General features: G+C 42.1%; 3 protein-coding genes across 3 annotated transcripts; 2 read left to right on the top strand and 1 right to left on the bottom strand.

Annotated features, from left to right (window-relative positions):
* Positions 1-3776: 3776 nt before the first annotated feature.
* K441DRAFT_696594 (uncharacterized protein) lies at positions 3777-4790 on the bottom strand (the record flags this gene model as incomplete). Its single annotated transcript, XM_067652902.1, has 2 exons — positions 3777-4690; positions 4771-4790. The coding sequence occupies 2 exons, from the start codon at positions 4788-4790 to the stop codon at positions 3853-3855; spliced, it is 858 nt and encodes a 285-aa protein (XP_067503912.1). The 3' UTR covers positions 3777-3852.
* A 466-nt stretch (positions 4791-5256) lies between these two features.
* K441DRAFT_696593 (FAS1 domain-containing protein) lies at positions 5257-7677 on the top strand (the record flags this gene model as incomplete). The annotated part of the gene is made up of 4 exons (XM_067652901.1): positions 5257-5278; positions 5859-7022; positions 7085-7130; positions 7197-7677. The coding sequence occupies 4 exons, from the start codon at positions 5257-5259 to the stop codon at positions 7216-7218; spliced, it is 1254 nt and encodes a 417-aa protein (XP_067503911.1). The 3' UTR covers positions 7219-7677.
* A 5125-nt stretch (positions 7678-12802) lies between these two features.
* On the top strand, positions 12803-13835 carry K441DRAFT_119042 (uncharacterized protein). Its single transcript, XM_067639999.1, has 2 exons — positions 12803-12884; positions 12964-13835. Exon 2 carries the CDS (start codon positions 13006-13008, stop codon positions 13669-13671), a length of 666 nt encoding a protein of 221 aa, XP_067503910.1. The 5' UTR covers positions 12803-12884; positions 12964-13005; the 3' UTR covers positions 13672-13835.
* Positions 13836-15837: the final 2002 nt, after the last annotated feature.

Here is a 15837-nt window from a genome sequence, read left to right as displayed (position 1 = left end):
GTCCGGTTCGCGTCTATTACGCAAATTAATACCTAGTACGACCTCTTTACTAAGCTAGTACCCCTAGCAGCTTCGGCAGTATCTAATAACCTAGCAGCGTTAGCAGCACCTATAATCCCAACACCGTTTGCTACCTTGCAGATCTGTTATATCAAAAATTACGTTAACAGCACGCCCTAAACGCTAGCGTACCCCCTTCCTTTTTACGGCCTTTGTAAGCCATAAACACTATAATCTATACTAGTTATATCCGATATAGGAACCTAACGTCTAAACTGGGGTAATGGGATCACCCTAACCGACAAGACTACTGTAGAAGATATTACCAACTATATTAACTTTAAAATTAATAAGTATACTAAGTATAACTTTAAGGATAAAAACCTATAGGAAGTATACCAAGAGGACTTTAATAACTTTATAGTGTAGATATTTAAGGACGCTAATAGGTCTAAAATTAGGGGACTTAAACAACTACTTCAACGTAATGGAGTATGGGTCTTTAATAAGAAAAGTAAGTTAGCACTATAAGTACTATATGACGTCGCCCATGAGAACAACCCTATAGAATAGTTAGATAAAGAAATTAAGCTATTTATTAACAACGAAGGACCCTTTAATTCGTACGTTATTAACCGCCGTCTTAAATTACGTTTATTAACTCCCTTAACGGTACCTACCCCGACCCCAGCTGTCTTAAATAACCTCCCTACGGCCGAGCCTCCCTCGCCTATAAATGTCACGGCTCCCCCTATAAATACCTTAAATATACAACCAATAGAAGCTAAAGCCACTATTAACTACGGTAGAGATTTAGCAACCCTAGTAAAGATATATACTAAGGAAAGTAAATATAGTGGAAAGGACAACAACTTTGACCGTAAGCTTATAATTTTTAACAACCTTTATAATAGAGTTAATATACTATAAGCGGCAAAGATTAAAGGCTTTCTAATAATGCTACGCGGTATTGTTTTTGACTTCTATTATAAGAATAAGGCAACCTATGTCACTTTTAACGGCATCTATAACGCTATACGCAACCATTTTAAAGGACTAGAATATAAGCGTAGAGTTCTAATAAAGTAGAACGCTATAACTCTTAAGACGGTGATAATAAAGAGCGAAGGTAAGTCTACAGAGGACTGCCTATAGCTATTACTTAACGACCTCCGCCACTTACAGCACGGTCTTAACGCTAACCTCCGTAATAACGATTTCCTCTATAATAAGCTTATCGTCGCTTGCTAAGACATCGCTACTTGCTAGGTAGCTTGCTCTAACCTGCCTACTATACTTACCGGCCTTATAAACAGCCTATAATCGTTAATTGTTACTTATAAAAAGATTAACGGTACTATAGAACAGCCTGCTAACGTATTCTTTACTAACCGTCGCTACTACTAACTGACGTCTTAACTAAGCTTATTAAATAACCATTACGGCAACAACGCTAGGACGTGCTTTGTATGTAAGAAAGGAGACTATTGGTTAACTAGGCATACTAAAGAAGAACGTAATAAAGTAAGAGAAGGATTTAAGAGATATGTCCACTAGTATCTTGCGGATAATGATATTAACAACGACTTTGATAAGGATATAGTTCCGACTACTACTAGCGGCAATTTCTTCTACGACGACTATGGTGTTGAGCACTTTATAACTTTAAATGGGCTAATACTGATTAAAACGGCTAAGAATATAGTTATGTTTATAAACAACGATGCCTTTACCTATAGCCTTATGGGTAGCATAGAGCCTAGTGGTATAGACCCTAGTGGTACGGAACCTAGTACAGTAAGGCGCGGTGATGTTGACAATAAGAGTAGTAATGATAAGGGCAAGAGCGCCACCTACCTCTACGACAATAACCCTCCCGACCTTACCGTTGATATCGACTTCCTTAACTATTATTTTAACGATAATGGATAGGACTTAGCCCTTCTACCTGCTTCCCCTATAGTCTATGACGACTTTTATACCTTCTAAAGCCGCTACACCTTCGGTTCTGACTTTAACTACGCTCTGTCATGGGACACCTCAGTAACACCTTATACGCGCCTACCTGTCTCCACCGCGATATCCGCAATGTTCACGATATCCGCAATATCCGCAACGATATCCGCAACGTCTACNATATCCGTAATATTCGCAATACTCGAACATCCGCGATTACTGCCCCGAGCACCTGTTGACCTATATACTTCTCCTTTATACTTTCTTACCTTCTTTTTCTTTTTGTAAATATCGCCAGTGTCTNTACGAGTAGAGGTTACGTGGTCATGTCTCTGATTAGTCATCCTTACGGTGACTCATCAGCCCCCTATTTAGGCACCGCGATCCTTACGATCCTCTGCGAAAGAACACGAATGAATCAAAGAACCTGTTACCTTATATTGCAATTGCAGTACCCCCGGGTGATACCGACAGAAGGCCTTATAACAAAAACAACTAATTTAAGCAGTATATCTTTAGTATTTATTATAAAATCTATATAAAAGCTTTAAATAATTTTAGGTAAAAAATAGGGCCCCAATAAAGGGGTTAAAATTTAAAAAAGCTAATGGTAATTAATTTAATTATATAACCACCCTAAAGAAGCCTTCTAATATATATTATATAGCTTAAAGCCTTTATAATAAGTATATACTTAATTAAAAGACTTAGTTACTTTTATATAAAAAAGTTAATAACTTTAGAGAGTTATTATAAAGGCTATATATATAAGCGCTTAGATATATAGCTTATAATTATAACTTAAAGACCTTAAAAATCCAAAATTATATAAATAGATAATGGTAGATGTAACCGACTACCGACACTGCGTTGAGACACAAGATCACCGCTTGGAAGGCTCCGAGATGGCGTTAACGCCACCCAATATAGTGGTTGCAGATCAATATTGGTGGCAGATTACCGTTCCCATTTCAGCTATCTATTACCCCATCACTTCTACCTTCTTCGTGTATATATAGAGCCTCTAGAGCTACATTCACAATCAAGTCGTTCATTCAATTCTTCGCACTGCAAAGCTTACAGTAGATTTAAATATAATACTAAAATATATAGATTTAATTAATAAAGCTATAGTAGAGGTAGAGGGAAAAAAGGCCGAAATAAGGGTAAAGGGGCTAAAATTAAAGCTTTAAAATGCGCTAAATAGAAAGCCCGAAGCTAATATACTAAATAGCATATAAGGGCAAATAATTAATTTAATTTCGTTGAGTGTAAATAGCTTCCAAAGTGGTGTAGCCGATTTAGTGAGGTAGCCAAGCGGGAGGTAACCGAGTTCTAGGGGTCCGAGCTTTTTATAGGTACGCCCAAGAGTTATTTACTAATATATCTTACTTTATTTTTACTACCTTAACTCTAAAAATCTTTAATATTCAATATCTTTTAGTATTAAACATATTGTATTAATATTAACATTAACATTCAATATTTAATATTCAATATCTTTTAGTATTAAACATATTATATTAATATTAAAGTTTAGTAAATAATATTCCATATCAATAAGAGCACTGTTTAGTAGGCCGTCGAAATCGGATTCCGCACCTGTACGAAGTGACTTGGCCTACGGACGCTAGTCTTTGGATTTAGTGGAGCCAACGCAGAGACGTCGCACAGCATGCGGGTGGGGATTGGTGGTTATTAAGACGTCGTAGGCAGTAAAAAGTTTTTATATAAGATAGTAAGATCTCTTACTAGCCTCTTACATAATAATAATATTTATATATAGTTAATATTTTTATTTTTATTTTTATAAATATAGAAGGAGAATACGATAAATACTTTGTAGTTATTATCGCGATATTCTATCCTGCCACTCTGCGGTGCTTTCTCTTCGTTTTATTCACGCTCATTCAACAAGTAAACACACAAGTCTCTAGCAAAGGGACCGCCTTCCTCTAAAAGAGAGATGAAATCCTCAGACTTCCTGATTGTATCAAGCTCGCTCACCATATACTTAAACACGACCCTCCTTAAATCATCAACCACGTCCTTACGGTCTGGCGTGTTGTCATCAGAGAAGGCATATCTCGTGAGCTCAAGAATATCTCCAATCCGCGCTGTATAAAGTGTGAATTTGACCAAAGTTTGGTGAAGTTTCTGCAAGCACAAGACTTTGAGGGTCGTAATGCCGTATTTGTCGGCGAAGACGTAAAGGCGAGCATGTGCCAGAAACACCGGTGTGTAGTCTTCGATCATGCAGCGATTGGGTACAGGCTTGCACGAATCGACGAACAGCTCCCGAGACTGTTCGGGAGTGAATGATATATTGTTGAATGACGCTTTCCGGCGTCGATTTCTAGCGTTCCTGTTGAACTCACAGCAGTACGTGGGTTCGGGCAATTCCTCGCAAGGCAAAACTGAATGCACTGAGCTGTCCATAAAATCATCCCTGCGATTCGTATTTGCCCATTCAGATCCAGTTGAGATAGTTGCCGCTTGGACTAAAGCAGGTGGCGGAGGGTTATAGTCTCCCGCATAAGCAAATTGGCAGAAGCGGATGAAATCGGCTTCTGCCATATCATCGAGCGTGACGGATTTCGTATTTGCTTCCAGCGTTGGGCCATAGATAAGCGCGTTTAGCGCAGGGGAGTGGTCCGCGATAGCGGCGGCGTGCACGAGGAAAGGTTTCTTCGTCTTGCCGATATAAAAGGTATATTGGCTGGAGTTCATTATTCTATTTGGCAAAGTCGCGACTTAGTTTAACTTTTATGGGTAGAATAGGTGGATTATGTAAGGGTATATTTGCGCACTTACTTTTCGAACGGAATTGCCATGTTCAATCGTGCTGAGGACGCAGCAATCTTAAATTGACAGCCTTAAGATGGCACAAAGTTATTACGGTCCCGCCTCAATAGAGTTCTACGGAAGAATGCAACTGTTGGAATGATCCATCATGACATATATATTTTGCCGTGCTCTCATGAGGGAGAATGCAGAGCCTCTTGATTGCGGGGAGGATGTGTAACTAACGTGGCAAGAGATGATTGGCGATACCTTGAGGTTGTATATTGTTGACCGGACAATTCAGAGTGAGAACTCTGTCGATTCAAGCTGGCTTATATACATAAGGTGGAGGGTGGTAGGCACAGAAACGGGGTGAAAGCCATTAAAACAGGTAAGCATATCCGACCTTGGTCGACATATATTTTAATCATTTGATGAAATCTCTCATGGCGGTATTGCAATGGATTGAAACCAAACCACTGCTGGCCGACGTGCCGGCCTAGGGTTTCGAGAGCAATGCGTTTTTGCTCCATCCTCCGTAAGTTATATCCACGGCTTGGCAGCAACCGGCGACGTGGATATTTGCGAATATCGACGCGCTCAGCCGAGCCATTAACTAAGCCACAGATAAGCCATCCAATCTTAGTCTAAATTAGGATACTGGGCGTCCCGGGGAGCGCGCGTCCCCAAAATCTTCCTACAGCTTGTACGATATCCCCCCGTTGCGCAGCGCGGTACACTCTCTTGCACACTAGAGAACTTCGAGTTTAACTCTTACAATTAAGCTTAAAAATTAAAGACTACCTTTCTTGTAAGTGCGCATACTTTGCTTAGGAGTGCACAGCCTTTTTCGTCGCTGGATGGTGCCCTTGACCAAATATGTATTAGCGAAATTGCATGTTGCACCAGGGGAGACGCCGGAGCTAGTACAAGCCGCACAACAAGCAAAATGTACGCTTTCTTAAATTAACACGACTTCTCGTGCTCTTGTCGATGAATTTTCTTTCGCTTTCTCTCATTAGTGAGATCGGCTTCTTAGCCGTGGAACCCGGCCATGATCAAGTTTTATTTTCTAGCTCCTGTTTTTTATCTGCCGCTCTTAATATTATTATGCTTAGCCGACTCTAGTCCCTCATTCAGCGATGTCCTCTCCTCCCGCAAGAACCTCACTACGTTTAAAAACACGCTCCAGAGCGATTACCCGGACCTGCTCTCGCGTCTTAATGCGCAGACATCGTCCTCACCTATCACAATTCTTGCTCCCTCGGACAATGCCTTTGCAAAGACTACCTACTATCCGGTGCTCGGCCCTGCATTCAATAATCATGATCTCGTTGCCATACAAAACATCCTGAACTACCACATCCTTAACGGTTCTCACACATCCAAAGATCTCATTACGCAATTCCAATTTTTCCCTACCTGGCTGAACAACGCCACCTTTAGCAATGTCACACACGGACAGCGGGTCGGCGGTGTCATGCAAGGCAGCACGGATATGATCTGGACATCGGGCGAAAGCGCTCGGTCCACAGTCAGCGAGGCAGACATTCCCTTCGCAGGTGGCGTCATCCACGTAATAGAGACCATGGTCACGCCTCCGACCTCGTTCCCCGCAACCGCCGAGATCTTCTCTACAGCCTCGGAGCCCTTTGAAATCACCTCCTTCCTCGGCGCAACCTACTTCTCCAAGAACAACACCATCCCCGCGCTCGCCGCATTCTTGAATGAAACCTCCGACCTCACAATCTTCGCGCCCAACAACGCGGCGCTGGAATCCGTCGCATCAGCCCTCGAATCCCTCTCCGACGACCCCACAGCCTTCACCAAGCTCCTAGACTACCACATCGTCGTCGGGCAAGGCGGGCCGATCTACTCGACGAACCTGACCAATGGCACGACGCTGCGCACGCTCGCAGGCGAGACGCTCTCGATCTCAATAGTCGCGAACTCGCGCTTCGTCAACTCCGCGCGCATCCTGACCCCGGACCTGCTCATCAGCAACGGCGTCGTGCACGTGCTGGACAACGTGCTGAGCCCGGACGACACCGCCGCCGTGCCGCAGCCCACGCGCGCGACCCAGGTCCCCGTCCTGAGTACTAATACGCAGTTCGCGATTAGTGAGGCGCCGTTTACGACGTTTATGCCGTGGGCGGTCGTTACGAATGCGCCGCCAACGATGGGCTCGGCGAGGACGGGGACGGTGACGGCGACGGCGACGGGGGCTGTGGCTACGAGTACGACGAAGGGGGGAGCAGGGAGAGCGGCTGGGTGCGCAGATGGTATGCCTTGGTTTGGGCTGGTTGGGCTGGCTGTTGCGGGAGTGGCTGCTTTGCTGCGGTAGCTGTGGAGGCGGGTTATAGAAGAAGTCGAGGATTGTTTGATGCAGCGTAAGTCTCTGTACAATGCGTACTTGCTCATTAATATGCTAGTTATACCCAACTATTCTGTCTTAGATCGTCACATGGATGGCTTTAGCTTGTTGCGCAAATCTAGGTAGATCAACTAAGCTTTCTCCTGCTTATTCTAGTTCTTCCGGAGAGACAAAAACCGTGTAAAAGAGCGCCGCTTCGACTTTTTATCCTCGGACGAAGATCGAGACACTGCAGTTGATGAATTTGTGGGTGAAAAGGGGGAATCCAATGGCGATAATAGTGCGGGACTCCTTGGTGATGCCAGTGACTGCTCTTTTGATGGCCCTGAAGGCAATTTAAGTGACGATAGCAGACGCCCTGTGTCTAGGTGTTTTTAATGACTGCAGTCGTCGCAAGTCCGCAGCGAGACCGTCTGGTAAACGAGATCGTAGCGAATCAGCTCCTTCGGGATCCCATTTCGAGAGACATCGATGATTACGCTTAGCACGGAGGTTTCGCGGTCCTAAGCGAATTCAAGTCCGGGAGCGCCCTGGGGTCTGCGTTGTACTCTAAAAGTGTGCTGAACATCTTTAACCATTCAGAAATATTCCGCTCGTTAGCCCTGCTATCTACGAGCTTAGGATTTTCTCGGTAGGCATAGCGCAGAGCTTCCTGCCACGGCGTAGACCCGTTGTGTTTACCGTTTAGGTCCACACTGCGGTCGAGAAGCAGCGTGGCGAGTCTAGAATTCCTTGTTCGGATTAGAATTGCCAATGCTGGCAAAAGCTCAAAAACTCGATTGGATTGTTGAGCCGAGATTATGCCTGGTCTCTCGCATACACAATTGGGGTCTGCGTCAGAAAATCATACTCTACAGAATCTCGTGGGATTTCTGAGTGAGCTCTAGTCGTTCTTTTTCATCGTGACTTCGCGAAACCCCGTTCCAGACATAAGTGAGCATTCTCCGTTAAGGACTTTATCCGTGGGAGATAAAATTCGGATCTGCTCCCTCAGAAAGTAACAGCTGTACTATCTTAGGATTCCTGCTCTTAGAACTCAGCGCATCCGCCATAAGAAACTGGATTAGCTGCGAGTCATGACTTTGGTGATTACCTAGATAATCTCTCAGGAATGGTTCTAGGCCGCGAGAGACCGCCAAAGCCAGAAACAGGTTTTTCACCGCAGTCGGCTAGATGATTTGGGAGGAGAGTATGAATCCAGGTCTTCGATTTCGTCATACCAGATAACTTCATTCCTTCATAACGGAAAGCTGCGGCCTTTCTAAGTTCTTCTATGACACGAGTCTGGGCCTCGTTGGTGTTTCTCTCTGCCTCTGCAGCATGGTCCATGCACTCTCCGACCGGGGCGGCAAACGCTCGGTATGCGGAGCCCCAAAAACCAGTTTCTACTTGAAAAGGTGTTCTTTAGTTGCACAAGAGATGAGAAACTCAAGGCCTGATGAGCGTCATATAGGGGTTCGTCGTCATGAGGAGGCGAACGAAGTTCGTCCCAAGTCCCTGGTTTATCAAAGCTCTTGACTGTTCGATGCATGAACTGGATGCGACGCGGCTGCGGTTGAAACTTGGCATAGTACATCAGCCCATCAAGAAACATGTTGTCGTCGTTAACCCTTTCACCCGAAACTGAACGATCTTCCTCGACAACACACTCGAGAAGGCCTAGGCATCGACTTTGTACCCTGTCCTCTACTTCGATACATAGTTTTGCGATATCTTTGCCGTCCATGATCTTATTCTCAGATGCTATTCACTGTTCAGGATTGAAGTCATCGACAAACGAAATTGCCAAGGTAGACAGCGGTCTTTGTCACTGGCAAACGATACGGAAGAGGCGAATAGCCTGTTTGAGATAGAAAGGATCGATCCGCTTTAAGATGAAAATGTAGAACTCCTCGAGGCCTCTCGCAGTGTGTCCAATAGCCAGCGACGCTGGCCAAGAAACTGATAATGTGTAAGGGTACGAAGAGGCTTCAGAGCAGATTCGAAGGAATAAAATATATTCTATCTAAATCTAGGGGTATAGCTCTTACAGGGAGCAAGACGTTGCGTAAAGAAGAGAAAGGAATAACAAGAGAATCCCATAATTAAATAGTCAGGGGTCTTGATGGTGGATGCGTGCGCACGTGCGCACGCGGTCTTCGACGGACTTCGGTAGAATTCGATTGATCTTGACAGAACTTGGCAGAAGTCGATCAAGCTAGCAGAATTCGGCAGAATTCGGTCAAAGCGTCGGAATTTGTCTGTCGAGTGTTTCACCGAGACATTCCTACTGTAACTGGGCTAGTCCCGTTACATAATGTAAGCAGTTAGCTAGCAGTCGGTCTGCGTATAGGGTAGTTACAGCCAGTCAACAGTCAGTCGGTAATAAGACTATAGCGAGCTAACAGCTCACTACCTTGGTAGTAAGTAAAGGAAGATTTAGTGGTATTTTAAAGCTTTTAGTAGAATTCGGATCTTCGGCTGAAATCCGGTTAAGAACCTCTTAGGAATCTCTTAATTAGCTATAGCAAATAAAGCATTTTTCCTAATATCTCTACCACGTGTATAAACCTACTTTTTTATTAGCTATATAAAATATAGTAGTGGTATTATATTTTGCGCCCCAGTAAAGTAGTAGAGCTTCCTCTATTTCTTCCTCTACCTCTTCCTTATTAACTTTATCTATGCGTCCTTTAGTACCGCATAGGCTTTATAAATTAACTACTTCCTCCCTTCTTCTAACTAGAATTAAGAGATTAAGATAATTCTATATCGCGAGAGCCGCCTCTAGTATCTAAGGTATTATACTAACTATATATAGAATAATTAGGTATCGCTATTACTAGTTATATAATTTATATATAATATAATACTATAAGAAGGAATAGGAATATTACTATTTAAGACGATTACAGATATAAACTAAAAATATCGTTATCGCCACGTTAAGAAAAAAAGACTAGTAGTATAACTAAATAAAAAAGTAGAGACTCTAATAAATCTTTATAAAGACATCTATATAATAGCTATATTAGTATTAAAAAAAAGGTATTATAATGCTAAGAGATCTAAGGGACTAGATCTTAAGGGGGGAGATAAAGTATAGCTATTACAGCACTGTTATAGACCCTAGTCAGGGGCTCGGCTGGAGCCTTGGCGCCATATATGTAGACGTGTCCTTTCCTCGACCTTCCAGTCCTCGTCTTGGAATTCTAGTTCACTGGCTACCAATAGATTCTGTTCTAAGCCTTCATAATAGCTACTATACAAAAATCTTAAGAGTTAACGACTAAGTAAGATATTAAACTACATTAGACTAGGACTATTTAAGATTGTAGTAAAAATCTTAGAAGTTATGTATAGATTTAACTTATTAGTAAAGATAAAGATTTACCCTATATAGTATATTATAATACTAGAGCCAGTATATAGAAATATTAGGCTACTAGTCTATAAAGCGGATACCTATAGAGGACAAGAAGAAGACAAATAGTAAGTTTAAAAGATTATTAGTTATAAGGATATAGACGATAAAATATAATATAAGGTAAAGTAGATAGGCTATAATAAGACTACCTATAAGCTATTAAAGAATTTAAAAAACGCTATCCCTTCGCACGTTGGAGTCCTACACTTGGCGCCAAGCCTAGGAACATCGTACACACGGGCGCCCAACGGGCGCCTCTTATTGGCCAGGCCCTTATCGATACCGTAGGACGCAAACCAACGTGCGAAGGGATAAGAAAGGTATAGGAGTATTAGGAGAAATTAGGTTAAGTAATATTAATAAAAAGGGTTGTAAAAAAAATTACCTAAGGGGGACCCAAGAGGAATACCTGCTGATGTATTTGGATCTATTTCTATCCCTATTTAAGGAAAATCCGTTTTTTTATCGCCAAGCTTAGCTAGACCCTATTAAATAAGCTTCCACTCCTTTAAACGGACCTTCTTATAAAACTTTTTAAGATATAGAAGATGGGTAAAGGCAGAGAGATAGGCCTTAAGGGCACGCTACTGGGCAGCCATGGCCTCTTATTTTACCTCCCTTAAATAATATAGTTTATTAAGGGCGTTTAAGAGCTTACTATTAAGTCTTACGGCGGCAGATTAAACCTAGGGCCATAGCAGCAATTAATAAGGGCACTTAACGGCTAGAAAGACTAATAGTATACGTAATTCGGCATTAGAAACAGAGCGAACGTTATAGGACAGCTATATATTTGCTTTCGTATACTTAGGGTGGGGAAAAGGTAGCAACTAGAAGGAGTGTCACGGGACACCCCCGTGACACCTTATACACGTCCACCTGTTTCCACCGACTCAGCAACTAGAGACCGACTACGAGACCGCAATTTGCCGCAATCTATGGCAATCTGACGGCATTCTGCCGCATTCTGCCATATTCCACTAAGTTCCACTAAGTTCCACTAAGTTCCACTAAGTTCCACCGAATCCTGCCAAGTTCTGCCAGGACCACCACCTGAATCCTATTCTGCACCTGTTGACCAAGCAACCAAGTCCACGATATGTACCCTTTCTTCCCGTTTTCCTACCTTCTTTCCTTACGCAACGTCTTGATCTCATCACACAATTTATGTACATAGCTTAATAATATCTACTTTGCTATATATTATCGTCGCTTGTACTCACTCCGTGACAAGGAGCCGCAATTATAACACAAACTAACCCCTCTTTTATATAACGAGAGTAAGGAGCAGATCTAGATTAGTTAAATTAAGCTGAATGTTAAGCCTTTTCTGAAGCCTTAATCGTATACACGAGATTCGTGCCCAACATACGTAGAATCTACGTGTAATATGTATTAAAAACCACTGTATTTTGCATATAAAGTCTACGGATAAGGCTGCCCATTTTACATTTAAATTCAGCTCTATATGCACTAAAAAATTTGCCTAATATACACGCAAAATTTGATTCAAAATGTATTAATTTAAGATGCATATTTCAGAGTGTAAAGACTAAGGAGTGGCGGGACGGAACCGAAGAAAATTTGCGCTCGGGAAGTGAGCCTGTCACCTGCTTCTTTAACCCCACCCATTGCTCTGGGTGCAACCTTCAGCGCTATGGATAACAGAAACTTACTTAGTAGCAGTCCTTGCTCAGTCTGTTTGGAAGTCCTCCAGAGAAAGCAGAGACTCTTCTTCTCTAAAGATGGACAATTCGATTATGACCACCACAAGACGGCTGAAAGTCTTCGTCAGTCGAGTCAGCAGCTCTGCTATATCTGCACGACGGTGTGGACGTCTTTGAGCATGGCCAAAAGAGAAACAATATTAACCGCTCCATACGAGGGCTATTGCACAAAGATATCCCTCCTCAGTTCGGAAATAATGGCTCCGGGTTCGGATGACCACCGTGACTCTATCTTCTTAGTGGTTGGAGTTAATGCAAGCGAAGATAATATAACTATTGGACTAAAGACAACGGTGGCTTCCATTATGTTCCTGATACAGCCTTCAGAGAGTAAGCAGTATTCGTTGTCCGACTCCCGGCCATATCCAACTGTGTTGTGGTGTTTCAACTTACTTAGGAGTATTGCGATAGAGATGGAACAGTACAACATTCAAGAAACCCTGGAGACATCCACGGCATCCACAAAATCATGGGCACTGGCACAGCGATGGTTCCAACGATGTGTGGAGACCCATGCACGATGCAACTTAATTGACACGGAGATGATTGGATGGTATCCGACCAGATTGATTGATCTTGGCTCTTTTAACTCTGAGCCCCGCTTGATCATTACTAACGATACCGATATGCAAGGACGGTATGTAACACTTAGCCATCGATGGGGGTCCTCACGGCTCCTACAGCTAAAAACCGCGTCCTTACATAGCTTTCGGCAGGAAATTCCATCCTCCTCTCTCCCAAGAACTTTTCTAGACGCTATGAAAGTAGCGAGACGTTTAGGGGTTCGCTACATCTGGATTGACTCGCTCTGCATCATCCAAGATAGTCGGGCGGACTGGCTAAAGGAGGCGGCTCTAATGCATCAAGTTTACTCAGGCTCTTTGTGCAATATATCGGCCACTAGCGGCAGAGAGAGCTCTCTTGGTCTCTTCGTGAAACGTGACCCGAGTCTCCTCTTCCCTTGCAGGATCAACATATCTTGGAATGGTGGTCCTGAGTCTTCGTATCAGGTTGATCACGCTTCGTTCTGGGCGTCTCAGGTCCTTGAGGCATCGCTCAATCAGAGAGCATGGGTCGTCCAAGAACGGCTGTTATCTCCGCGGGTCCTTCATTTTGGTCATCAACAGATTCTTTGGGAATGCCGCGAGCTGGACGCGGCGGAAAAGTATCCCGAGAAATTACCTCTGGTGTTGGCGTCCGGCCAAGGTTTCTACAAAGCCATTGATCCCCTCACGGATGATCCTCACCACAACAAGAATACAGAGGACCAAACTTTAAGGATATACCAGGGTTGGTACAGGATCCTCGGAACCTATAGTGACAGTCTCCTAACAATGCCTGAGGACAAACTGGTAGCGATATCTGGAATTGCGCGGAAGATGCAGACCATCATGCTAGACAATAGGTACGTCGCCGGTCTTTAGTTAGGGTATCTACCCAGTCAGCTGCTGTGGTTCGCCAAAGACTGTAAACAGTGTAACGGAGAGCCATCTATGCGTCAGGAGACACCGTACCGCGCTCCTAGCTTTTCGTGGGCAAGTCTTGACGGGAGCATCACGCCTGGCTGGTTCACAGATACTAACGACACAAGTCAAAAAATCGTTGCTGAGGTCGTAGAGGTGTCTGTTAAACCCAAGACCGATGATATGTTCGGACCCATAAGAGGAGGCTTCGTCCGTATTCGTGGCTATCTGAAAAAGATTCGTCTTAGCAGAATGGCCACTCTGGCTACGATGTGGAATATGGAAGCCAATGGAGTCTTACTTAATTCTGACAACAACAATGAGACCTATAAAGAAAATGGACATGTCTATGTGGCTAAGCGAGCACTACAGCAGCACCCCTGCATCTCAGCAACACCAACATCATCAACATTCACAAAATTGAGCCTTGCTTGCTTGCTTTCCATATTAGTCTTATTTAAGAGCTAATACCTTATTTACTTAATTTCTAATAATTAATTATTGCTATTAATAACTTAACAACCTATACACTTATCTAAACCTTCGCAAATTATCTATAAAAACCTTAAAAACTTAACCAACAATGATATACTTAACGAGCTAAACTCCTTAGAGGTTACCTACTAGTCTCCCTTACCTTCCCCTATACCTTTAGGTAATACGCCAGTATTATAATCTCCATCCTTTATAATGGCGCCTCTCTCCGCGGCTTAATATAAGACTTTAGCCGCTAAAAAAGCTAAAGAATGGCTTTAGTAACTATATAAGGAGGACCTAAGGATTAGAAGAGCTTAAGTAAAGAAGGTTAAGGACTAGGTAACTAACTAGAAAATAAAACTCCTTTAGAAATAGAAGGACCGTACCGAAATGCTATACATTTAAAAAGAATAGGAAGATTAGGCGACTAAACTATATATTAAGCCTTATTACAGTAATAGCGAGATTAGCTATAGTAGTATTATTTTTAACCTTAATTAATAAACTAAGTAAGTTGCTCCTATTTACAGCTAATATCCTAAATATTTTCCTCCCTGGCGTCCTAAATAAAGAGATACTTAAGGTATTTTAGGGTACTTTCTTGCCTAATAACCTCTTTTACCTTTAGATACACTAGCTCTAGTCTAAGCCTTAGAATAATATCCTTATTATTAATAGCGTCCTTTCTATAAGACTAAAAAAAGGGATAATAAAGGACTACCCGTCCATTAAAGTGTGGGTAGAGGGCTTCCTTAACTATATAATAATTTTAATTATTATATATAAGAATCTTTTAGTAGATCTTATTCCCTAAATGCTTACCTTCTATAATTAAGTTATTTAGCTATCTACCACCTACTAAATTACTCCCTTAATAACTATAGCCTTAAAGTACCACTCTATAGTTATTTAAAAGAACTAGTTAGAGCTAGCTAACTAAAAGATCTCTAGTAACTTCTTAAATATCTATTATAATCCTAGTACTTATAAATCCGTATTTATCTTAAAATATATATAAGTAAGCACTAATATCTTAAGAACCTATTATAGCTTTAATAAAGGGAAGTATAACCTGGGTAAGGATTATAAGTTCCTATATACCTATAGCAAGTACAGTAGCCCGCATGCTATAAGAAATTATAAGTAGTAATTACTAAAGGAAAGTGTTAATAAGGAAAAGGAAGAGGAGAAAGAGAATTTTATTAAGCTATACCTATACTCCACTAAAACCGTGCTCTACCCTTATAGTATAGGTAGGCTAAATACTATACTATTATTTCTAGTCTTTCTACCCTCCTCTCCTCTATAGGACTCTCCCTCCCCCTTAATTATTTAAGCGTGGGGGCGTTATCTATCCTTATACCCTAGTAACCTCTAACGTAATATTATTAGTATCTTAAAGTTTAAATACCAGATTAGGGTAGACCTAGAAATTAAGCTCCTTTCTTAAAAAAACTAAGCCTTAATAGCTATAAATACAGTCCTAATCTTAGAGAAGATTAGCACCAATCTAGATATAGGTAGAATTATAATAGTAATATCTCCTATTATATCTTTACTACTAGGTTTAGTACCTAAAGCGGATAGGGAATAGCGCCGTATTTATAACTTATCCTTACTATCTAGCCAATCTGTTAATAACTTAATCCC

The sequence above is a fragment of the Cenococcum geophilum genome (genome assembly GCF_001692895.1).
Source record: "Cenococcum geophilum 1.58 unplaced genomic scaffold K441scaffold_22, whole genome shotgun sequence".
Taxonomy (NCBI): Eukaryota; Fungi; Ascomycota; class Dothideomycetes; order Gloniales; family Gloniaceae; genus Cenococcum; species Cenococcum geophilum.
This window is presented reverse-complemented; position numbering and strand designations above follow the sequence as displayed.